We start from the raw sequence: 26594 nt of genomic DNA, 5'->3' as shown, positions 1-26594 counted from the left end.
TCATTAACATATTTTGAGGTGTGCCTTGTAAGAGGCTATAGTTGTTGCACCCGTGAGTGAGAATGCTGTACCAATTTAACTACTATGTGGTTATAGTGACCCATCAATTTCAAATGTATAGGGGACAGATTGGAGTGGCAGCAAGTCTTAAACCTTAAAATATGATTTTTGAAGTGTAACTATATTTGATTTGAAATGTTAACATTATAGAATTTTGGAATAACCAAATAAATTGACCTTAAACCTTAAATGGTTTATCATTTCCCCATGTCTTTTTGGTCTGTTTTGCCCTGTAGTCGCTTCCAGTTTGGAAGCCTTTGTTAAGGCGTCTAGAAGTGGAAGTGATTTAAAACACAAAATATTCATTAATATGCTGTAATGTTTGGAAACACTTTACCTAGTAGCCAACCTGCTTGCACCAATCCCTTGTAATTACAGTAAAATACTGTGAAAATACAAACCCCTCCCCTCAACTAATTTCATTAATTCATCCATTAATTCATTGCGATTATGGTAGCTTCGATACTGTGTTTATATTACAGTAGGTGTACTGTAATTTGAAATACAGAATTTTACTTGCCACCGAGCTGCCTGTATGCTACTGTCAAAATCACGGTAACCCCTTTACAAAGTACAGTCATTATTGCTCATCTTCATCAAGGATGTCAAAGTTTTCGGACCCCACTTTACATAAAAAGAGTAGCCTATTTCTTGAAAATGTTGAATCATCACAACTTAAAACACATTGCCTTATTTGAATCATCAGAGTTACATTTGCCTGTAAATCCGTAATTTTCTCTCCAAGAAGCATGCTAAATATTACTCAAAAAAGGTCCTCCCCCAGAGTAGACTAAATATACTTTTTTGACACTTTCTACTCATAGGCCTATTTCCTTCAAGTTAAATGGTCATTATCAACATCAGATATTCATTTACGGTAGTTCCCACAAATACCAATGGAATAGTTAGGCCCACCAGATCTCCTCAAACGTGATCCAACTACTATTGACCTCATGCAGCACAGATACATTGTCTCGGGCCTGATGTTGTATTATTATTATCATTACATGTAGCCTATTATTAAATCAGCATATGTTTTAGACCTAGGTAACCAGGTTATCACCCTCCAGTTAATTGATCAAATAAAATAAAGAAAATTGTATTTGTCACATGCAACAGATGTTGTTGCTTACAACAATGCAGAGAGAAAGAAAATAGAGAAAATAGTAAAACACGTACAGTGAGGGAAATAAGTATTTGATCCTCTGCTGATTTTGTATGTTTGCCCGCTGACAAAGAAATGATCAGTCTATAATTTTAATGGTAGGTTTATTTGAACAGTGAGAGACAGAATAACAACAACAAAATCCAGAAAAACGCATGTCAAAAATGTTATCAATTGATTTGCATTTTAATGAGGGAAATAAGTATTTGACCCCCTCTCAATCAGAAATATTTCTGGCTCCCAGGTGTCTTTTATACAGGTAACGAGCTGAGATTAGGAGCACACTCTTAAAGGGAGTGCTCCTAATCTCAGCTTGTTACCTGTATAAAAGACACCTGTCCACAGAAGCAATAAATCAATCAGATTCCAAATTCTCCACCATGGCCAAGACCAAATAGCTCTCCAAGGATGTCAGGGACAAGATTGTAGACCTACACAAGGCTGGAATGGGCTACAAGACCATCGCCAAGCAGCTTGGTGAGAAGGTGACAACAGTTGGTGCGATTATTCGCAAATGGAAGAAATACAAAATAACTGTCAATCTCCCTCGGCCTGGGGCTCCATGCAAGTTCTCACCTCGTGGAGTTGCAATGATCATGAGAACGGTGAGGAATCAGCCCAGAACTACACGGGAGGATCTTGTCAATGATCTCAAGGCAGTTGGGACCATAGTCACCAAGAAAACAATTGGTAACACACTACGCCATGAAGGACTGAAATCCTGCAGCGCCCGCAAGGTCCCCCTGTTCAAGAAAGCACATATACAAGCCAGTCTGAAGTTTGTCAATGAACATCTGAATGATTCAGAGGAGAACTGGGTGAAAGTGTTGTGGTCAGATGAGACCAAAATCGAGCTCTTTGGCATCAACTCAACTCGCCGTGTTTGGAGGAGGAGGAGTGCTGCCTATGACCCCAAGAACACCATCCCCACCGTCAAACATGGAGGTGGAAACATTATGCTTTGGGGGTGTTTTTCTGCTAAGGGGACAGGACAACTTCACTGCATCAAAGGGACGATGGACGGGGCCATGTACCGTCAAATCATAGGTGAGAACCTCCTTCCCTCAGCCAGGGCATTGAAAATGGGTCGTGGATGGGTATTCCAGCATGACAATGACCCAAAACACACGGCCAAGGCAACAAAGGAGTGGCTCAAGAAGAAGCACATTAAGGTCCTGGAGTGGCCTAGCCAGTCTCCAGACCTTAATCCCATAGAAAATCTGTGGAGGGAGCTGAAGGTTCGAGTTGCCAAACGTCAGGCTCGAAACCTTAATGACTTGGAGAAGATCTGCAAAGAGGAGTGGGACAGAATCCCTCCTGAGATATGTGCAAACCTGGTGGCCAACTACAAGAAACGTCTGACCTCTGTGATTGCCAACAAGGGTTTTGCCACCAAGTACTAAGTCATGTTTTGCAGAGGGGTCAAATACTTATTTCCCTCATTAAAATGCAAATCAATTTATAACATTTTTGACATGCGTTTTTCTGGATTTTTGTTGTTGTTATTCTGTCTCTCACTGGTCAAATAAACCTACCATTAAAATGATAGACTGATCATGTCTTTGTCAGTGGGCAAATGTACAAAATCAGCAGGGGATCAAATACTTTTTTCCCTCACTGTAATAATAAAAGTAATAATAGTTACACAATGAGTAACAATAACTTGGCTATGTACATTGGGTACCAGTACCGAGTCTATATGCAGGGTAATTGAGGTAGATCTGTACATATAACTATCAATAAAGTGACAAATAGTAAAAAGTAGCAGCAGTGTATGTGATTAGTCAAAAAAGTTAGTGCAAAAAGGGTCAATGCAGATAGTTAAATAGTTAACCAAATAGCTATCCGAACTAACTATTTAGCAGTCTTATGGCTTGGGGGTAGAAGCTGTTCAGGGTCCTGTTGGTTCCAGACTTGGTGCATCGGTACCACTTGCCGTGTGGTAGCAGAGAGAACCGTCTAGGACTTGGGTGGCTGGAGTCTCTGACAATAGAGGTCCTGGATGGCAGGGAGCTTGCCCCAGTGATGTTTTGGGCCGTACAAACTACACTCTGTAGCGCCTTGTGGTCGGATGCCAAGCAGTTGCCATACCATACGGTGATGTAGCCAGTCAAGATGCTCTCAATGGTGCAGCTGTATAACTTTTTGAGGATCCGAGGGCCCATGCCAAATCTTTTTCATCTGATGCGGAAGAGGCATTGTTGTGCCCTCTTCACGACTGTGTTGGTGTGTTTGGACCATGATAAATCCTTCACTTCAGCCCCATTCATGTGAATGGGGGTGTGCTCGGCCCTCCGTTTCCTGCAGTCCACGATCAGCTCCTTTGTCTTGCTGATGTTGAGGGAGAGGTTGTTGTCCTGGCACCACACTGCCAGGTCTCTGACTTCCTTCCTATAGGCTGTCTCATCGTAATCATCATCGTGATCAGGCCTACCACCGTCGTGTCGTCGGCAAACTTAATGATGGTGTTGGAGTCACGCAGTTGTGGGTGAACAGGGAGTACAGGAGGGGACTAAGCAGGCACCCCTGAGGGGCCTTGTGTTGAGGGTCAGCGTGGCGGATGTGTTGTTGTAAAAAAGTTAGTGCAAAAAGGGTCAATGCAGATAGTTAAATAGTTAACCAAATAGCTATCCAGACTAACTATTACTAGCTAACTACTACTAGCTGTTCAGGGTCCTGTTGGTTCCAGACTTGGTGCATCGGTACCGCTTGCCGTGTGGTAGCAGAGAGAACAGTCTAGGACTTGGGTGGCTGGAGTCTCTGACCAGAGGTTTAGTTAATTTCATTCCGATCTCCTTTGCATTATTGTACCCTTTTCTGTAGCCTGTCAACTATGGGTCTGTCTATCCCTGTTCTCTCCTCTCTGCACAGGCAATACAAAAGCTTCACACCGCGTGACTGCTGCCACTCTAATCTGGTGGTCCCTGTACGCACGACCCACGTGGAGTTCCAGGTCTCCGGCAGCCTCTGGAACTGCCGTTCTGCGGCCAACAAGGCAGAGTTCATCTCAGCCTATGCTACCCTCCAGTCCCTCAACTTCTTGGCGCTGACGGAAACATGGATTACCACAGAAAACACTGCTACTCCTACTGCTCTTTCCTCGTCTGATCATGTGTTCTCGCATACCCCGAGAGCATCTGGTCAGCGCGGCGGTGGCACAGGAATCCTCATCTCTCCCAAGTGGACATTCTCTCTTTTTCCCCTGACCCATCTGTCTATCTCCTCATTTGAATTCCATGCTGTCACAGTCACTAGCCCATTCAAGCTTTACATCCTTGTCATTTATCGCCCTCCAGGTTCCCTTGGAGAGTTCATCAATGAGCTTGACGCCTTGATAAGTTCCTTTCCTGAGGATGGCTCACCCCTCACAGTTCTGGGTGACTTTAACCTCCCTACGTCTGCCTTTGACTAATTTCTCTCTGCCTCCTTCTTTCCACTCCTTTCCTCTTTTGACCTCACCCTCTCACCGTCCCCCCCTACTCACAAGGCAGGCAATATGCTTGACCTCATCTTTACTAGATGCTGTTCTTCTACTAATCTCACTGCAATTCCCCTCCAAGTCTCCGACCACTACTTTGTATCCTTTTCTCTCTCGCTCTCCTCCAACACTACTCACTCTGCCCCTACTCAGATGGTAATGCGCCGTCGCAACCTTCACTCTCTCTCTCCCGCTACTCTCTCCTCTTCCATCCTATCATCTCTTCCCTCTGCTAAATCCTTCTCCCTCCTCTCCTCCCTTTCTGCATCTTTTGACTCTCTATGTCCCCTATCCTCCCGGCCGGCTCGGTCCTCCCCTCCTGCTCCGTGGCTTGACGACTCATTGCGAGCTCACAGAAGAGGGCTCCGGGCAGCTGAGCGGAAATGGAGGAAAACTAGACTCCCTGCGGACCTGTCATGTTTTCACTCCCTCCTCTCTACATTCTCTTCCTCTGTTATCATAAGTTGAATGCACCAATTTGTAAGTCGCTCTGGATAAGAGCGTCTGCTAAATGATGTAAATGTAAAATGTAAATGTTGCCTACCCTCACCACCTGGGGGCAACCATCAGGAATTCCAGGATCCAGTTGCAGAGGGAGGTGTTCAGTCCCAGGGTCCTTAGCTTAGTGATAAGCTTGGAGGGCACTATGGTGTTGAACACTGTGCTATAGTCAATGATCAGCATTCTCACGTAGGTGTTCCTTTTGTCCAAGTGGGAAAGGGCAGTGTGAAGTGCAATAGAGATTGCATCATCTGTGGATCTGTTGGGGCGGTATGCAAATTAAGTGGGTCCAGGGTGTCTGGGATGATGACCAGCCTTTCAAAGCATTTCATGAATACAGATGTGAGTGCTACGGGGCGATAGTCATTTAGACAGGTTACCTTGGCGTTCTTGGGCACAGGGACTATTGTGGTCTGCTTGAAACATGTAGGTATTACAGTCTGGGTCAGGAATAGGTTGAAAATGTCAGTGAAGACACTTGCCAGCTGGTCAGCACATGCTCTGAGTACGCGTCCTTGTGATCCATCTGACCCTACGGCCTTGTGAATGTTAAAGGGAATATTCATCATCTCCAGCACCACTACAACATCAACATATGTGAAAATGGCACATTTTTATGTTTTGTAGTAAAAAAGATAATTGGTGTGCATCAAATGATTTTAACCAATTACGAGTAGGCATTGCCTACTAATTGTCTACTAATTGATTGATGATGTCATTGGAAACACTTATCTTCCTCTATCTTTTTTTACTACAAAACATAGAAACGTGCCCTTTTCACATACAGTGGGGGAAAAAGTATTTAGTCAGCCACCAATTGTGCAAGTTCTCCCACTTAAAAAGATGAGAAAGGCCTGTAATTTTCATCATAGGTACACGTCAACTATGACAGACAAAATTAGAAAAAAATATCCAGAAAATCACATTGTAGGATTTTTTATGAATTTATTTGCAAATTATGGTGGAAAATAAGTATTTGGTCAATAACAAAAGTTTCTCAATACTTTGTTATATACCCTTTGTTGGCAATGACACAGGTCAAACGTTTTCTGTAAATCTTCACAAGGTTTTCACACACTGTTGCTGGTATTTTGGCCCATTCCTCCATGCAGATCTCCTCTAGAGCAGGGGGACACGTCTTGCACTGCAGGATTTGAGTCCCTGGCGGCGTAGTGTGTTACTGATGGTAGGCTTTGTTACTTTGGTCCCAGCTCTCTGCAGGTCATTCACTAGGTCCCCCCGTGTGGTTCTGGGATTTTTGCTCACCGTTCTTGTGATCATTTTGACCCCACGGGGTGAGATCTTGCATGGAGCCCCAGATCGAGGGAGATGATCAGTGGTCTTGTATGTCTTCCATTTCCTAATAATTGCTCCCACAGTTGATTTCTTCAAACCAAGCTGCTTACCTATTGCAGATTCAGTCTTCCCAGCCTGGTGCAGGTCTACAATTTTGTTTCTGGTGTCCTTTGACAACTCTTTGGTCTTGGCCATAGTTGAGTTTGGAGTGTGACTGTTTGAGGTTGTGGACAGGTGTCTTTTATACTGATAACAAGTTAAAACAGGTGCCATTAATACAGGTAACGAGTGGAGGACAGAGGAGCCTCTTAAAGAAGAAGTTACAGGTCTGTGAGAGCCAGAAATCTTGCTTGTTTGTAGGTGACCAAATACTTATTTTCCACCATAATTTGCAAATAAATTCATAAAAAATCCTACAATGTGATTTTCTGGATTTCCTCAATTTGTCTGTCATAGTTGACGTGTACCTATGATGAAAATTACATGCCTCTCTCATCTTTTTAAGTGGGAGAACTTGCACAATTGGTGGCTGACTAAATACTTTTTTCCCCCACTGATGTTGGGGTGGTGCTGGAGATGATGAATATGACATTTTATGTAATGTGCCTTTAACCTGTTTACTCACATCAGCTACAGAGAGGGTGATCACACAGTCGTACGGAACACCTCATTAGAATACCTCATGATAAGCTGTAGACCATACTATTTACCAAGAGAGTTTTCATCTATTATTTTTCGTAGCCGTCTATTTACCACCACAAACTGATGCTGGCACTAAAACCACACTCAACAAGCTGTATAGGGCCATAAGTAAACAAGAAAATGCTCATCCATAGGCGGTGCTCCTAGTCGCCTGTCATTTTAATGCAGGAAAACTGAAATCCGCCTTACCTAATTTCTACCAGCATGTCACCTGTGCAACTAGAGGCGAAAAAACTCTAGATCACCTTTCCTCCACACCCAGAGACGCATACAAAGCTCTCCCTCACCCTCCATTTGGCATATCTGACCATAACTCTATCCTTCTGATTCCTGCTTACAAGCAAAAACTCAAACAGGAAGTACCAGTAACGCCCTCAATACGGAAGTGGTCCGATGAAGCGGATGCTAAGCTACAGGACTGTTTCGCAAGCACAGACAGGAATAGGTTCCGTGACTCATCCGATGGCATTGAGGAGTTTACCATATCAGTCACTGGCTTCGTTAATAAGTGCATCGATGACGTCGTCCCCACAGTGACCATCCGTACATATCCCAACCAGAAGCCATGGATTATAGGCAACATACGCACTGAGCTAAAGGCTAGAGCTGCCGCTTTCAAGGAACGGAACACTAACCCGGACGCTTATAAAAAAATCTGATACACCCTCTGACGAACCATCAAACAGGCTTCAATTACACAACACTATAAGCATGCCCAACATGACCATATTACACCCCTGCGGAACCTCATAACAAACTCAACTTTTCCTTTTAGAGTCAAGATCAATCAAAATGTATAGTGTGGCCTGTAGTATTTTTTTAAGGACTCATTATAACATTGAATATTAGAGGTACCAGTCCAATGCTATGTTAATGAGGCCAGAATTGCAGCAGTCTGTCGAGAGCAGTCAATCGGACATGACATCACGTGACCCAATCGTTATATCCTGAACCATAATAGGGCTCTGGCCCTGACTGTATCTGTCATGTAACATTTTCATTCCAGCAATATTGACATTTTTGTTGATATTCAATTAATTCAGAAATGAGCTCCTGTCTACATTTCCTAGGCTACTGGTGAAGCCTAAGCTAGGCTACTCATGGAAACTCCCATACAGCCTCTGGGGGAAGCTATTCACAACAAACATCAAACAAAGAATGAAACAAATCACCACTTGTAAAACCTGTCTATTGAACTAACAGCAAGCCACCATCTAAGGTTAAACACAAGGAAACCACTAGGCCTAACTAGCTGGGACTTTTTAAGGGAAATTCAGAAGGCCGGAAAACTAGACTTTCACAATCTGTTCCTGTGTTCAGTCAGGACCGGGAGTATCTAATGATTTTTTAAATGTATTTAACCTTTATTTAACCAGGTAAGCCAGTTGACTGAATGAATGGGTGCCTGCGATACTGGCAGGCATCACGGGGTTTAATGGTCCAATCTGCTGTTATGCTTGCTAAAAACTTTGAGATGGAATAATTGCTATCACAAACCACGTTTCCATTCACAGTTTTTATGCGAGTAAAGTCATACCTTATAAATACAAAAATCAGGACAGCTGTTATGGAAACAGGAAGTTTCGGTACAATTTTTAAAAATCGACAAATAATTTGTTCATTCGACATGGTTGGCTGTTTTTGTCGGTAAAATTAATTGTGCGAGAAATGGCGTTGGAAACACCTTTATGCTCAAATATTTAAATAATAACCATCATATCGAAGTAAACTTGGAGTCACGCGATGATATGGTGTGTGGTCCTCCCACTACGACTCGGGAAACCATGCAGTTTATTAGAATATATCTGAAATGAAGTTATGATGAACTTTACAGGGTGGTGAAAATGCACTGTGATCTTGATGCTCCTTGCCAATAAATATCGATGGTCTTATTCTGGTGACATGATGATCGATGCTTGACTGCCGTTTGTTTAACTTTTGAAATGAAGTTGATAGCCTACAATTGCCTTGCTTTCATGTATAATTTTTAAAGGAGTTATTATTCGTTCATTAATAATCAACCCATTTTGTTTCATGTTCAGGACAACCACACACACGTCAAGAGAACACAGGGGGCTTCCGATATGCTACACGCTACAAAGACCTAAAGGAAACGCATGTAGCCTATACTGAACTGTTAACCCCCACATAATCACAGCCATACCACATGCAACTAGCCTACCTTTAAAAGTAATCTGAGTTGAGAGAAAATGACAACATGTTAAGAGCCTAATTGAAAACCATTAGCGCCAGATCACCAAGGCATTTCTCAGGCTAACATTACAATTACAGTATTAATTAACCTCCCTGATGTTACAAGGGGCAGGTGTCTATTTCATTACCAACAAGATAAACAAGATTATTAACTTACTGCACCGTCTGAGAACCATTTGCCCGAGTCAAACGATGAGAGTGCAGAGCATTGTGGGCTAGATAATCCTCACTAAACGCTTCATACCCCTCCGTCCACTCAGATAAGAGCGTCCAACAGCTGCGATTCACGACAGTTAAGATTACATATGATGTAAATATATCGAGGGGCTGGGTTGTCAGCTCTTCCAAACCATAAAATTTACTTTAATGGCATCACGTGTTTCCCGCGAGCCACTCAGGGTCAGCGCCCTAGGCCGTTCTGCATACACAACCTCCAAAAGTTTACAAGTAAAAAAGACAGACAGACGGAAACAAAAAAGTAGGCTATCTCCATACAACAACAAAAAACTACTCTACGCGTTAACCCTGAAACTGACATACCGGATAGAGATGTCAGACGCAGGACCTCTTGGGGGAACTATAACCACAATACTGAAGAGGTGAGTAATGTTTGTTTCATTCTCTCTGACATGGAACAGGGTTTGACATGTAAATAGTGTTGGGGAAATACTGTACCAAGAAGTCGCAGAAGACTGCAGGGTAGACAACAGTTTATCCTCTAGTGGAAAGGGCTCTTTCAGATGTGAAAGGGCATGAGGAGGGGAGGGGTTGATATGGTTGAGATAGCAAGGTTGATGCTGCGTGATGACGGCTCCAGGGGTTCCTCCTAAGGGGTTTTTACATGGTGTCATACTGCTCCCGGTGTAGGATACATCCAAGGACATCATGGAGGCAAGGAATGTAGGCTACTATTACAGACAGACAAGATAGTTGACCCTAACAATGAAACTAAACCAGAATTCTCTATGAATAGAGGTTTTGAAAATGATCGATGCACCAGTTTCAACGATAGATATTTAAAAGGGACGTTTTAGTCCCTCAAAAGTGGCTCCATAAATGTGTGTTTTTTATCCAAAAGTTCTGTCAGAAACATTGATATGGACAACATGTGACATTAAGGAAGAAATCATGTTTGGACCTGTTTTGAGTTCATGCCAACTGATAAATAAATTATAAATGCTCGTTTCTGGTCCAAGGTTGGCGCATCATTCAAAACGACTATAGAAAGCTTTTACGTTGTCACATACGTTATATATTGTGTTGAATGTTCCTGGAAATAGCGTAAGAGAATAATATAGTATTTCTAGTTCAACTGCTGCTTGTGATTTTGATTAAAAGTGTACTTTTCCCTGGGAAAATGGTATTCATTTGGTAAATCTTGGGGAAATGATATTCATTTCATCAACCTTGGGTGATTAAGTTACTATTTTAGCAAAATGAACAGATTGGACACATCAAATGGAATGAGCGTTTTCTCCTGTATTCAGAGTCTTCTTGAAAGTGCATCTGTTTCGCTAGACAGGAAACAATTGTCGTTGTTTGAGCGGTGTTAGGAAAAGCTGTAAAGTTTTATGACGCGTCAGGGCCATAAAGTTTTACAGGCATCCGTCTGTACTGTAAATAATTACAAAGGAAGTGGAGCCTGACAGAGAACCGGCGAGCACGTTGAGAACTGCTAAGGGCCAAAGAGTAAAAAAACAGCCACTTCTTCTTGGAGTTGGCTTATCAAACGGCTACTGAATTAGCCGCACAAGGTTCCAGTATACCATTATACTTTCCCACAACCCGTTTTCCCCGTGACACATTCAAAAGACATGGTGGTAATATAAAGCGCATAAGACGCTGTAGCCCCCCCACCCCCCCCCCCCCACCCCCTACACTATGGTGCTAACTGTTCTAGTTAATATAGGCAATCCAATAATTCAAGTGCATTTCGTTCCAGAGGATCATCCTCCATTCTACCAATCAATAGATTATTATTATTTCCACAAAGTGAAAAGAAAATTGGTCAAGAATATGTTAAATGTAATATGTTAATTTGTTTTACCTACAAGGCCTTCAACGTTTTCTCTGTGAGGAATTATAACCGTGTAGCATATGAAAAAAAGTTGTGACACTTTTGTGCTTTGTGGCAGCCGCCGGAAACGAGGAAATTGTTTAATTGTTAGCTACTCATTGTGGACACGAGTCTCCTGCCTCATCACAACCTTTATGTGAACCCAAAATCTCACATTTGTTGGATAGATACGTTTTCAGAAGAAAAATAATACCATGTCTGTGTTCTTCACTTTCAAACATTGGGCAAATTAATAATTAATCATTATTGAAGTGAACATAATTTACACATTAGGCCTACATAAATTCTAGGTTACAGGTTGTCTACATGTTCCCAAGTAATGTGAAATTGGCAGGAAATGTAAGATGACCAGAACACTGACACTACATGCATTTTTTGTGTTTTACACAATATTCTAAATAATTAAGAATGATTTGTAACAAATGTAATGCTGAGGTTAAAAAACTAATCCCATGATCATACTTGGCACATTGAGTCAGATCTTAGTCAACAATCAGGTCAAATATTATGTTTCCCCCAAATATGAACCCCCTGCCTATACTGGCAAGTTATGTAGCCTAATACAATATACCTTTTCACATGAGGAAACCATTCACAGTATAGACGTTAAATACGAAATGTATAGTACGATTTAAGTATATCACTGTTCTCACGACACTGCGTCCAAAATCAACCATTTTATGTGGACTATTTTAAATAAAATCACAGAATGATATAGCCCTCGCAATTTACTAAAATGTGTCTATGTTACATCTTAAGATCCCAGGTTGTTTAAACGGGGCTGATAAGAAACACAAACAGAAAATAGTTTGAAGTTTGAAGATAAACTACAAGGAATGTACCTTTTTTTAAAATATAGAAATAATAGGCAACTCTCACGAAGAAAACAATGGTGATAGTACAGTAGTAATACGATAATAACAATAAAACGTTCAACTTCAAAATAATTTAAGTTAAAAAAGGGGAAGTGATGAAATGTTACAATTGTTAATAGTAGCCTTTTCGCTAATTAATATATTTCAAGCGTTTCCATTCTCACAAGTTATATAAGACTCTGCTGAACAAGTACATATTCAAAGATAGAAAATAAAACAATACAATATTCAAACAAAATAACAGGTATATTACATAATCAGATCCATAATCAAAGAATGTTCAGGATTTATCATCACACTGAAACATCGTATCCCAAAAGTCACTGTTTGGAAACACGGGTGGAGCTGAAAGTCTTTTAATGTCATCTCAAAGGAACGTTGATAACGTTTGAAAATGGCTCCATGTTTTAGATAGACTCTTTCATTTTAAGCTTTGCATCCTTCTTCCACTTCATTCGGCGGTTCTGGAACCAGATTTTGATCTGCCTCTCGTTCAGACAGAGAGTATGGGCGATCTCGATGCGCCTACGACGCGTCAGATACCGGTTGAAATGGAACTCTTTCTCCAACTCCAGAGTTTGGTAGCGTGTGTAACTCGTCCTTGACCTTTTACCATCAGCCTCTGGAGTGTAATTGAGAGAAAAATAATCTGGGACCGCAATTCATAGAAACAGTCTCAACATTATCACTTAAAATATGCCTTAACTTGTCAATGGACATGCAATGACTTGTAGCACATCAATTAATAAGAATGAATAGCAAAACACAGCCTCTTCTGTGACTATATCCTCATGTTAAAAGATGACTTTAAAATGTCAAAGTTACTGTATGGCTGAATTAATGTAGCCTATATGAGGATAGCTGGATGGCTGGATATATGGTAATCAATGTGAAGCTGCTTGAGTTACCACCCCCCCAAAAAAAATAATAATAATAAAAAAAAAATAATAATAATAATATATATATATATATATATATATATATTGTCCATTCGGGTTCACTCAATGATTGTATTACTAGTATGCCTATTACTAATAATATTCTTGTTATTATAATAATCATTATTATTATAACTACAACTTAAACAAGAAGGGTCGTTACAGTTACAGAAATATCCTTTGTCCCTCTAAAGTAGGCTACATGCTGTTATATAACACAAAATAAGTTGCCATGGCAAGTAAGTAGCCTATAAAAAAAATAATTCTACGTTCAGTTAAAATGCACAGTGAAATCCACAATCTCACCCTTCATCTCTCCTCAAAATAAGCATCATAGGCATACTTATCATACTATCTTGTTTTGGTTCTAAATAAAGTAGAATGCAAACATTGTTTGTTGAGATTTTGCAGGGACTTGTGTCTCCCTTATCCAATTACCCTGTCATAAATTTGGGCGCAGATCGCTTCTTCCGTGTAACAGGACAGTTTTACGAGCAATTGATGACTTTGTCATAAAATTTACGACTGCGAGTTTTATTATTTCCGAATACAGCCTATAAAACTCAAGAAAGAAAAACTGTGAATGGACTCAGGAGGGTAAAAAAAGAGACACACATGGAGGAGAGCGGGTGAGCGAAAGAAACTCTCCCTTTTGTTCAAAATAAAGAAAAGAGATACATGAAACTTTACCGTGACCCATGTGTAGTTTAGTCATCCAGGGATATATTTGTGGTTGCGGTTCGCTGGTTTGTGGCTGAGTCGAATGGTTGCCTTGTCTTACTGGCTGGACGGGTTGCAAAGTTCCGACTTTGATCTCGCCTGTTTGAGTCTTGCAGATTTCGCTGAAATCAGAGTCAGTCTTGGGTTTGCGACAATACAGTCCGAGATTTAGAGAACCCTGGCCGCTTGTCTGCTCGTTCATGCGGCGTCTCTGGGAAGCGTCTCCTGTGGAAGACTCTGGCCGTGGCGTAAGGTCGCCAGGATTGCCATGCAGCCCAGCGTTCATCTCTACCATGCCAAGGGAGCTCGAGGACGGTGGGGATGCGAATGAACCCCGGTGATCATGCCCTCCATAACCACAGTAGCCGGACACGTTGAGTTCGGGGCTAGAGCCGTAGCCATGGTTGTGCAAAGCGAAGGCTGACGATTCGTGAGTTTGCTTAAACAATGAGTTGGCTATGTAAGAGCTCATTTCAAGAGAAGACGCTAAGGAAACGAAATGGAAGCATTTATATGGACTCAATTATTGCGTTCAAGTTTCTATGTAACACGATAATTATAAAAGATGTAGGCCTACAGATAGCAGTTATAACGGTTTGTTATTGTTATTGCGTTTGATTTGTAGCTCTTTTGAAGTTCATGGGGTTTTATCCTACAAATGACCACGATTTATAGGTGGGGGATTTTTTATTTTTTTCTCCATTGCCCAAATATGGGATGTTTCAAAAGAATCACGTGCTTGTATCGGCCAGTCATAAATCTGGCTAGATCACACTTGGAGGTTATTGATGGAAATAGGAGAAACGCCTGATATCAGGGCAGCGGGGACCCTGTTGGGGCACTGGCGGTGCTGGACGAAAGGCCGAGAGCGTCACCTGGTGCCAGGGACGGATAAGAGCATAAAACACACAAGCATACCCCCCAAACTATGTAGTAATCTACCTGGCAACAACAACACAAAAGTTGTGTGCATCTGCATGCGCGCACATAGAATATGGTTCTCTCATAGGATAGAACTGCATTGAAGGCCTAATGTTAAAGTTTGTTATAACCAGTTGCAGACAAACTAATTGATTACCACCATAACTACCGATGGTAAAATTGCTCTATAGGTATAAAAGCATCCTTAAAAGTGTAGCATAGAGCAGGCAGTTGGTCTCCAAACTATTAAAGACAATATAATAGGCAGCAACAATAGTGGCTACATAATGTCTGACCACAGCTTTACGCGCAATTCCCACTGGGCACAGACATAAATTCAACGTCTATTCCACGTTAGTTCAACTTGGAAACAACGTTGATTCAACCAGTGTGTGCCAAGTGGGTTGTCAGTAGGATTTCTTTCATTGTTTTTCACAATAAACTGATAATAATAATATGTAATAACAATAATGACAATGACAATGACAGTAATAATAATAATAATAATAATAATAATAATAATAATAATAATAATAATAATAATAATGGGCTAAACAATAAATTGCTATGGCATATCACTTTGGCCAGCTGATATTCAGTCACCGTAATAGCAATGCATGAGAACAGTCTACTTGTTTGGGTCGCTATTCTGTAAATTCTAATTTTTTCACTATATGTTTTATATAGTATTTTAGGCCTATCTGGAATTGTTTTCTAAATGGCTTGAATGATCACTAGGAACAATTTTCTCGATAAGGCAGGTATGCCAGAATTCGAAATCGACGTGAGTAATTGTGCGTAATTGTATAGCCTACAACTACTGATAGCCTACTTAGAATGATAATGCCAACGTTGATGATAATGGTGATAATAATAACAGTAACCCTAAGTTATCTCTATTCAAGTTGCATAATTGATTTATCTGAAAAGGTAAAGGGCAAACAGAATGTCATCTAAACAACTGCAACATCTCCTGGCAATGGTTTGAATTGGCTTGTGTGTGACACGTGACCCGACTGGACACGTTTTCTAAAAAGAAGGCCTACTTAATAACACGTATGAAAACTTTAAATCATACTGTGTAAGCTGAAATGGAAGTTTATTTAGACTTAGCAATTAGACAGGCCTCTCAGACAGTGACTTTATATCGAATTGTGTGATTTGCTTTTCCTCTACTCTCCCCATCCACATTTTCCAATATTTCTGTAGCTATTTGAAGTGACTATTCAAAGACTTCACTGCATTGCTTTCACAAAAATAGTGTGCCAATTTATATTGCTTTAACATCTCGGTGAAAGCCTATACCACACAGAGCCACTGACAAATATAAAAAAAACTATAACTCAAACCACCAGGCTTTCTCCTCCTTTCTTTAAGTGGCGAAGCTTTGAATTCACAAAATAACGTGGAAGAACCATTATATAGATAGGGTGGCTGGCTTTGGGTCTGTTATATGACAAATAAAAAACGTGAACAATGATAGTGTACACATTTTAACTGCATGGAGGGCTATAATTGACAACGAGACTAACTTGGTATGATGGGCGCAAAAACATGGACGACAACTTTTTTATTAACAGTTTTATTAAATATGACTTGACGTGAATTTCATAGCCTACATCACTGTTATTGTTTTATTTTGGATTTTCATCTAACACTACAATTAAAGCCACATCGGTCAGTTATGATTTGACCACATGCTCTCTGTAGGCTAGCCTACTGGTACATATCTAAACATAAATAAAGTAAGCTAGATACTACAAAAAAGCTGCGGGATGCGGACGAATGCTCTCACAGGACTAAGACGTGTAATATAGATATACATATATTTACAAACATATCAACAATTTAGGTAGTGTGAGTCCTTATTATTCAGCATATAGTTTTTTCGTACAACAAAACTAAAAAAAACATCAATGGGTTACTCAAGCGGATGTAACGCTTATACCTTCCTTCACATATTGTTATGACAATTACTTTTGTAAAACATATTGCCAACAAATTCGTCATAGGTGTATAGACATCTGAGAACCACTGTTGTTCATTGCTGTCAAACAGCATTTAAGAAAATATAATGATGAATGTCTTCGCGTTACACACAGTTTGGGCATATAAGGGAATGTCAGGTAAGGAAATAAATTCTGTGGTCAAGGTGAAATGTTCATATCCAATACAGAATGAAATGAAAAAGGCAAACATTGATGTCTGAAGATATGTAGCGTCCACATTGCATTTAACGCAGCCACATCTTTGAATACACTAGTTTCTTTATTGTGCCAAACAATAGTTGATAGGTAGGCTACTTGATAGGTAGTTAAGTTTTCCTCACATCACGGCGGATTGATGCATATAGTAAGTTAGGAAGTTGTTCATTCTTTCTTCTCTTCTGTCGCCTCTTCTGTGTCCTCTTTACCTGTGTCTTGACTCGCCCCTGCCGAACCACTTTCGGTGAAAGTCGAAGTTAGATTGCTTTCCTTTTTCCATTTCATCCGGCGATTCTGGAACCAGATTTTTATCTGACGTTCCGTGAGACAGAGTGCATTGGCGATTTCGATACGTCTGCGTCTCGTCAGGTAGCGGTTGAAATGGAATTCCTTTTCGAGTTCTAGAGTTTGGTACCGGGAGTAAATTTGGCGGCCTCTTCGTCTGTCAGAACCGTATCCAACTCCTGAGTGGAAAACACAATTTAAATTAGCATAATCAGAAAATATATTTTTAAGTAAGCTATATGCAATGTCACTACCCCAGCGTTTCTCAAACTCGGTCCTCGGGACCCCAAGGGGTGCACGTTTTGGTTTTTTCCCCTGACACTACACAGCTGATTCAAATTACCAAAGCTTCATGATTAGTTGATTATTTGTATAGTGCTAGGCAAAACCCAAAACGTGCACACCTTGGGGTCCCGAGGACCGAGTTGGGCAAACCCTGCACTATCCAAACACACACAATCACAAAAACCCACGGAAATAATCGATATAGGCCAACATTCACAATCATTCGCAGTCTATGATATAGCCTTATCGTGTCCGGTTTTACATGCTAGCTTATGTTTTGCAATTATCTAAATAAACAACAGTGGTGGTAGCCTACATACTGACGCAACACACACACACACACACTTTCGCTATCAGAGGAACCCAGTCCACTGAGTAATATTTGAAGAGATGATACTCGTCTTAAAATTCCGTGAACTCTGCTATGGGTCACAAAAATATGAACTTAAATGCTATAAACTCTTTTGTTTTAAGGGAAATAGGGATGGACTGTGACGGAGAAGAGCGCATAGTTTGGCCAAAAGGGATTTCCTACGAAGATAAAAGGTATTTATTGCCGGCGACAGGGTGCTGCTGTAGTATAATGGTTTATGGGGTGATAAAAAGTAGCTTCCCTAGTCGTAAAACGGGCCAACTCGTTTAATTTATCTCTAGGAGTTTATAATACTCACCGCTATGAGAGTTCATCCGCTGCATCCACGGGAAGATCTGAATGTTCCCCTTCTGTTCCTGCGAGCCGTTCATGCCCTGATCAGACGGGTAATCCTGCGCGAGCGAGGTTTGTGCACCTTGTCCCAAACTGCTCTGCCTACAGCTGGGCAGCACGTCCTTGTCTTGGTAAAACACGTTGGATCCATACTCGTACGGTCCCCTGCTCGAGCCGAACACGACGTTGTCTTGGGGCGAATAGAAAGGCGAGGAATATATCCGGTTTTGGGCCACAGCGGCTCCGTAGGATGAGAAGTGTCGAACAGCGTCGTAGGTAGTTGAGTTTAGGGCCACGTTAGGTAAAACCTCTTGACCACCAGCTAAATGGCATGAGAGCGACGGGTTTGCGAAATACGAATTCATACCTTCCCTCTCTCCCTTGCTCCCTCTTTCTCTTTCCCTCCCTCCCTTTCAATCTCACCTCTCTCTCTCTCTATTCTCCCTCTCTCACACTAAGTGAGTCTCTTTTTTTCTCTCTCTGTCTATCTTTTAATACCGGCACGCTGTATGATTTCTTTATTATGTATTTCTGTACGCCAATAAAGACACAAGGCACAAAGCCGAATGTTGTTGCTAAAGCCTCACTCTAGGATGGACAAGATGACAATGTCAGCTGACCAAATTTCCTCCAATAAAAAGCAAGGAGTAGAGGGTCTGAGGGAGAAAAAAACGTTACTTCATTTTTTAAAATCCTTGGTTGAAACTACTCTCACATATGCGCATGTACACACACACGCCATCGCAAGCTAATACATTGTCATATGCGTGCGCACATACACAAACACAAACTACATACATAGGGAGCATTTACACACACTGGCTTACCTGGTTAAATAAAGGTGAAATACAATTTTAAAAAGTAAATAAACACACGCACGCGAGCGCGCACGTGCACGCACAAACTAGCCACCTACTTGCCAATCTGCTTCCGCAACACATATTATTTGTTGCACAGTAGCCTATACTATATTAAAGCAAAAAATAATAACGCTAATGCTCATAAAGGTATAAAGAAGATGCATTGGATGAACTTAATCAGATAGGCCATAAACATTTACATTAATCAATTAGCCTAAATGTAGAATTTAATTATTGAGAGAAATAGATGCCAACGCTAGACAAGCATGCTCTATTTCAATGATTTGACTTGAGTTCAGTCTCTTGTCATTAAAAAAAAAATGGACCTTAGAGACGACGGAGAGTTATGTTTTCAAGCCTCTCGGGTCGAGAAAATAAGATTAGACTCCGCAACTGCAATACAGTGATCGAATTATTCAGTTAGAAAAATCTTCACAATACTGCCCTCTTAAATCGATGAATATATTTTTCCTCGGTGTGAGATACATAGTTTATAAACTGATTAAAAAGCATTATTTATGTTAAACAAAGGGGATTAATCCAATTGTTCAAATAGAGTCTAGAAAACGTGTTTGGGTGACATTGAATTATATAGTTCATAATAGCAACGTTGCTATAGGCTTTAGACTTACATGAATGGACTGAATATTTATGTATTCGATAATAGGAAGGGCCATAACACAGTTATCTAATCTTTTGATATAAAATCCAAATAGTACGTATTGAGTTCATTCAGTTTGACATAAAACAAGTCCTAACACAGGCTTGTTTTGAAGGCTAGAGGCTGACAGGAAAACTGAACACAAGAGCGTGCGCTTTGACACACACACACACACACACACACACACACACACACACACACACACACGCACACGCACTCGCACACACACACATATATACACACACACACACACACACACACACCTAATTTCTCATTAGAGCTGGAATGACACGAAATAGTTTGCCATGCAATGGGCTCACTGTTACTTATGTCACGATAGGAGTTATGAATGGAGTTTTATTTTTCCTGAAATTGCGTTGTGGTGGATAGTCGGGCATGTAAGGATATGCCAACATCTTTTGAGGCTTCTCCATCAAAAAGACAGGTCTAGGCTACATTTGATAGCATATGACGTTGCCTGCTATAGGCTATAGCCTACAGCAACTTTTGACAATAATTAGATTAGAGCTGGTGCACGAAATTCGACAAATTTATTCGAAGAGGTAAGGAAAGTCTTATATTGGGACAAGAGGCTTTTTGGCGCGTTGCCCCTTTGTTCAGTGGGAATTCTTTGGGCAAAAAGAGTGGGGGTTTATTGCAGTTTTACATCGAAAAAATGTCTTTAACGCCCGTGTAAGCCGCAGAAGTCATAAAACCAGACAAATGACAGCTTCCAGTCTACCGCCTATAACACTCCTCTACTGCATGCACTGTGTGTATCCGGGTGTGGGAAATCCTCGCCCAACAAAGAAATTAACTGCACTAGTGAATGGAAGGCTTTAGCGTTACCGCATGGAAAGAGAATAAACTTAAATTGAAGACACTGGATAGTCAAGCGGTGCCTTAAAAAAAAAACATAATGGACAAAACCACAAAATTATGTTAGACCTATTACAAACAAGGCCAAAAGGCTTAAACAGCAAGAGAGCAAAGTTTATTAAACTACAGTAACCTATACTGCAGTGAGGGTTGTAACTGTAATAGTTGATAATTCGTTGATGAAATAGCTAAGCCAGTGAGATGGAAAATATTAATAATTGTCGGTACAGGCCTATTGCAGGACAATGCAATATAAAATAAACGATGAAAGAAGAAAATATAGCGAACATCCTGCTTTTAAAATATCCACCCCAAAAATATTTCAAATGTGTCTGTGGCGTTAAACTCAGATTATTAGACTTCCATATAAACAATATAGCCTATCTAAAGTTAGATTTGAATGACAAGCCATTAGTAGTAGGCTATCTTTTCTTTTTGGAATAACATGGGAAAGATAATACGGACTTTTATGACAGGTTTGATGAATTCGATTGATATCCACATAGCCTAATCAATCCTACTCGGCCTTCCAAATTAAAGTTCCGCACTCAGTTTAATCGAACTAATGAGCTCACGGGTCTGACAGAAGTTGTCGGATACAAACGTGGTGTTCCCCAAACATCCTTTGATCTCTACATCCGAATGCCTTTAAAAGGCTATTACTTTAATGTGGGCCATATGACGAACGCAGCAGTTGGAATGCTATCGGTGAGCCTTTACATTTTACGTCATTTAGCAGACGCTCTTATCCAGAGCGACTTACAGTTAGTGAATGCATACATGTTTTTAATACTGCCCCCCCGTGGGAATCGAACCCACAACCCTGGCGTTGCAAACGCCATGCTCTACCAACTGAGCTACATCCTTTCTCTGAATTGAATAGAGAAGTAGTTCATATGGACATTTGACCTCTGTAAGCCAGGTTTATCATGCAACTCTTAAGATAATGAATACATGTATTAACTTTGACCCCCCCCTCCGCTCTATACCTCGCGTTAAACATAGGCCTATGTTGTTGATCCGTTTTCTGTGAAGGAAACGTGAATTGGTTTGGGGGAGAGGTAGAGAGCGGTTTTATTGTACTATGGAAGTGGAAGTGTATGGGGAAGTGTTTTATTGCACCCTTTGTGGAAGACAGTCTGGCATTTGCACGGAAAAAACAGCTGGTCACTTATATCCTTTGGAGGTCTGGAGGTATAGCCTACCATTTGAACCAGACAAAAAACGAATCAGACAAAAATAAGCCTCCAATTGTTGTCCTGAAAATAATAGAATTGTGTTCTGTGCTACGTTATTATTCGCAGATACAGCAAGTCTAACTCAGCCTTAGAGGTATACAAGAGTAGCACAATCTTCCCATTCTAAAAACAAAGTATTGCAACTCTAACTCTGTCTTGTGTGCCAGTAGCACAAATAGGATAGGTAAGTAAATAACTAGACTACACTGATAATAACAATTATGATTTCAGGGTTATAGGCTACGTTATATTCAATAGGCTATTACTGGTGTAATGCTGAAATAGTCGCTAAATTACAACATTATCTTTCTTGCATAAGCAAAACAACCCTAACCATAAGTCTTTGAAATAAATTATTATTATTATTATTATTATGCTATTATTATTATGATTATTAAATAACATACTTATTCTGATTATTTAAAACAGTTTAATAAAGCACAATAGCAGACGGGATATCATAAGCCATCTGCATTTTAGGACCAATAGCCTACCAAAGAGATGCAGGCCTACACATGCGATTTACAATTGATATCTCCCAATAATATCTAAATACTTTGAACCATACATTTTTGTATTTTCAACGAATTGTATCCCCAAATAAAGCAACGTATTGAAGGCCTACTCTTGTAAATATAAAGGTTTAAAAAGTGTCTTTACCCTATGAGGGGTGGAGTTGCCCTTCTCTAAAACTGTTTTTTACCAATTTCCTGATTAGGTGCCATGTGAAGGTGAGAAGTCGAGCGCATTGTCAATAGCACCCTGCTTTTACAGCACAATAAATGAACAATAAACTGCTATGAAAACAACCTTTCTAGGCCTTGCATTTTTGGTGCAGCGTTTTGGGTGTCAGCCAAATATTAGCCTACCTATCTAGATGCCCATCATTTTATTCTGACATGAAATTTGTTGACTCGAATAAATATTTAGTCTTAATGTTGTCTTTTTTTCTTCTTGAGTATAATGTTTAGGATAGCCTGCTGTAATATATTTACAAGTAGGCTATAGGCCTACACATTTGTTGTGTATGATGAAATCTGGTAAAGGCCAGGCATGCATGCCAAGCGTTTTGTGATGATAGATTCTCCCTTATAGGCAGGCCTACAAAGTTTCCTCATTTGTTGACTATGAGGCCATAACATTTAATAACCTTACACCCCCTCACTTACGTTTTTTCTCCCTCTCTGCAGCTCTGCGGAAGAATAATCTGAACGCATGTGTCCTTGGATAAACTCCAGGAGGCCCAAGAACTGGAACAATAAAAAGGATCTGCTGCAATCCTCTGTCAAAATAACAACAAATCTGTGGACATTCGTCCCGCACAATATTGTGAAGGAAATGGCAGAGGAAATAGAAGTACATTTTCTTAAATTATACTGTTCCGAATTTATTGAGGCCAAATAGATAGTCGTTAAGGGACAAGTTTGTCATGGCAAACTTTGTGTGTGGTTAGCACAAGACAAATGTTTTTGGATGACTAGTTAACAGGACATCTGCGCGCTCAACCCGAATTTACGCAAATATCTTTCTCTGACAATCCACGATTTACGGGAAAATGTGAGTTGAGCGCCTATCTCAGGTCAGGGTTAGGGTCATATGCTGCAGCTATTTGACCCATTTCTTGGCAAACGACAAAACTCCATATCTTGTAGGTAATGGACTGCAGCCCACTCGTTTTACATGGGAGGTATTTAAAGGGGTAATAAATTGTGGTCTTTCCTTCTTGGTAATAATTACAGGCAAGGTAAATCCCAAACAAAGCCAAGCGGCACCTGGCTCTCATTGTAGTAAAAATGAACTGGGAAAGCAGCAACAACAGAAGCTATAATAATAATAATAATAATAATAATAATAATACTTATTATTATTATTTAATAGGAATAAGTCTGCAGCCCTTAATGCTGGCGAGGAATGGCAATTTAGTATGGTAAAGCCATTGGGTTGATCTTTGCTGCATTGTAGTCACAAGGTTTTTGCCATGTGTCATATTTTGTTATTTTATTAGGATCCCCATTAGCTGTTGCAAATGCGTAGGTCCCTAAGGTGAATCTTTACAATAGGCCCTACTATTCCCAGGGCCGGTTCCAGGTATAAGCGACATAAGTGGTCGCTTAAGGCCCCGGTCGCTAGGGGGCCCCGACCCCACAACCAAATCTTGCTTAGGGCCCCCAAACGTCTAGAGCCGGCCCAAACTATTCCACACAGGGTATATAGGGAGCAGTGCAAACAACACTTCATGCAGCTTACTGTGGGCTATGCAAACAACATGATGTTATTCTTTTGTCCAATATTGTGTCATAGTCAACATCTAATTAGATATAACCAACGTGACTGGACACACACTATTGACAATAGGCCTTAGGCCTACGCCACATGTACTCACAGTATGGATCACACAGTATATTGGCAGTGACAGGATTGTGAGCTGCTGTGATTGAACACTAGATGGCAGTGTTGAATGTAATGCCTATTAGGTGTGGGAAAAGAGGTTTGGCCCTGAATTGGTAGGGTATTGCCACATTCCACTGCTTATTTGCTGTGCATGACAAAAACTATAACACGTTTGATTTTGTATTGCTGTGATGAGTTATTGACTGAGGCTATCCAATGTGTAACTAAATAAAATGTTTGGCTTTGGTGATCCATGATGATTAAGTGTGTGTAAATAAACTTCCTTGTACTGATAGAATACTCAGTAGTGTATGTACATTATACACATTAAACACAATACACATTAGTGTATACAACGTACATTATACACAATACTCATTAGTGTACACTACCAGTCAAAAGTTTGGACACCTGCTCATTCATGGGTTTTTCTATATTTTTACTATTTTCTACATTGTAGAATAGTACTAAAGACATCAAAACTATAAAATAACACATATGTAGTAAACAAAAAAGTGTTAATCAAATCAAAATATATGTTATATTTGAGATTCTTCAAATTGCCACCCTTTGCCTTGATGACAGCTTTGCACACTCTTGGCATTCTCTCAACCAGCTTCACCTGGAATGCATTTCCAACAGTCTTGAAGGAGTTCCCACATATGCTGAGCACTTGTTGGCTGCTTTTCCTTCACTCTGCGGTCCGACTCATCCCAAACCATCTAAATTGGGTGTAGGTCGGGGGATTATGGAGGCCAGGTCATCTGATGCAGCACTCCATCACTCTCCTTCTTGGTAAAATAGCCCTTACACAACCTGGAGGTGTGTTGGGTCATTGTCCTGTTGGAAAACAAATCATAGTCCCACTAAGCCCAAACCAGACGGGATGGCGTATTACTGCAGAATGCTGTGGAAGCCATGCTGGTTAAGTGTGCCTTGAATTCTAAATAAATCACAGACAGTGTCACCAGCAAAGCACCCCCACATCATAACACCTCCTCCTCCATGTTTTACGGTGGGAAATACACATGCGGAGATCATCCATACCGCGTCTCACAAAGACACGGCGGTTGGAACCAAAAATCTCTAATTTGGACTCCAGACCAAATGACACATTTCTACCAATCTAATGTCCATCACTCGTGTTTCTTGGCCCAAGCAGGTCTCTTCTTATTATTGGTGTTCTTTAGTAGTGGTTTCTTTGCAGCAATTCGACCATGAAGGCCTGATTCACACAGTCCCCTCTGAACAGTTGATATTGAGATGTGTCTGTTACTTGAATTCTGTGAAGCATTTATTTGGGCTGCAATTTCTGAGGTTGGTAACTTTAATGAACTTATGCTCTGCAGCAGAGGTAATTCTGGGTCTTCCATTCCTGTGGCGGTCCTCATGAGAGCTAGTTTCATCATAGTGCTTGATGGTTTTTGCGACTGCACTTACATTTTAGTCATTTAGCAGACGCTCTTATCCAGAGCGACTTACAGGAGCAATTAGGGTTAAGTGCCTTGCTCAAGGGCACATTGACAGATTTTTTTACCTAGTCGGCTCGGGGATTAGAACCAGCGACCTTTCGGTTACTGGCACAACGCTCTTAACCACTAAGCTACCTGCCGCCAGGTACTTTCAAAGTTTTTGAACTTTTCCACATTGACTGACCTTCATGTCTTAAAGTAATGATGGACTGTCATTTCTCTTTGCTTATTTGAGCTGTTCTTGCCAATAATAATTGGACTTGGTCTTTTACCAAATAGGGCTATCTTCTGTATACCCCCCCCCTACCTTGTCACAACACAACTGATTGGCTCAAACACATTAAGAAGGAAAGAAATTCCACAAATTAACTTTTAAGAAGGCACACCTGTTAATTGAAATAAATTCTGTGTGACTACCTCATGAAGCTGGTTGAGAAAATGCCAAGAGTGTGCAAAGCTGTCATCAAGGCAAAGGGTGGCTAGTTGAAGGATCTGTTTAACACTTTTTTGGTTACTACATGATTCCGTATGTGTTATTTCATAGTTTTGATGTCTTCACTATTATTCTACAATGTAGAAAATAGTAAAAATAAAGAAAAACCCTGGAATGAGTAGGCGTGTCCAAACTTTTGACTGGTACTGTATATGTAGATTATAGCCTACACT

The 26594-nt window shown here is 40.6% G+C and overlaps 2 protein-coding genes and 2 long non-coding RNA genes across 4 annotated transcripts in view; 1 reads left to right on the top strand and 3 right to left on the bottom strand.

Annotated features, from left to right (window-relative positions):
* Nucleotides 1–26594, bottom strand: part of LOC121575185 — a 98081-nt gene that overhangs the window by 42132 nt on the left and 29355 nt on the right. The gene's annotated exons all lie outside the window — the stretch shown is intronic.
* Nucleotides 9834–24716, top strand: LOC121575184. Its single transcript, XR_006002303.2, has 3 exons — nucleotides 9834–10015; nucleotides 18196–18267; nucleotides 23256–24716. It is a non-coding gene; the product is annotated as an uncharacterized LOC121575184 (long non-coding RNA).
* Nucleotides 11498–14650, bottom strand: LOC121575180 (homeobox protein Hox-C5-like). Its single transcript, XM_041888130.2, has 2 exons — nucleotides 13997–14650; nucleotides 11498–12990 (listed from the first exon to the last, which is right to left on the bottom strand). Exons 1-2 carry the CDS (start codon nucleotides 14496–14498, stop codon nucleotides 12776–12778), a joined length of 717 nt encoding a protein of 238 aa, XP_041744064.1. The 5' UTR covers nucleotides 14499–14650; the 3' UTR covers nucleotides 11498–12775.
* LOC121575181 (homeobox protein Hox-C6-like) lies at nucleotides 16535–19069 on the bottom strand. Its single transcript, XM_041888131.1, has 2 exons — nucleotides 18393–19069; nucleotides 16535–17615 (listed from the first exon to the last, which is right to left on the bottom strand). Exons 1-2 carry the CDS (start codon nucleotides 18790–18792, stop codon nucleotides 17317–17319), a joined length of 699 nt encoding a protein of 232 aa, XP_041744065.1. The 5' UTR covers nucleotides 18793–19069; the 3' UTR covers nucleotides 16535–17316.

This window comes from Coregonus clupeaformis, chromosome 10, assembly GCF_020615455.1.
Source record: "Coregonus clupeaformis isolate EN_2021a chromosome 10, ASM2061545v1, whole genome shotgun sequence".
In the NCBI taxonomy this organism is placed as follows: domain Eukaryota; kingdom Metazoa; phylum Chordata; class Actinopteri; order Salmoniformes; family Salmonidae; genus Coregonus; species Coregonus clupeaformis.
This window is presented reverse-complemented; position numbering and strand designations above follow the sequence as displayed.

What these genes read in the sequence shown, in the direction of transcription:
- LOC121575180 (XM_041888130.2), bottom strand. Translation starts at nt 14,498, where the DNA reads ATGAGCTCTTACATAGCCAACTCATTGTTTAAGCAAACTCACGAATCG. An exon ending in TAAACTACACATGGGTCACG is followed by an intron (nt 12,991 to 13,996) that starts GTAAAGTTTCAT and finishes ATTACACTCCAG; the next exon opens with AGGCTGATGGTAAAAGGTCA.
- LOC121575181 (XM_041888131.1), bottom strand. Translation starts at nt 18,792, where the DNA reads ATGAATTCGTATTTCGCAAACCCGTCGCTCTCATGCCATTTAGCTGGT. An exon ending in GCGGATGAACTCTCATAGCG is followed by an intron (nt 17,616 to 18,392) that starts GTGAGTATTATA and finishes TTTTCCACTCAG; the next exon opens with GAGTTGGATACGGTTCTGAC.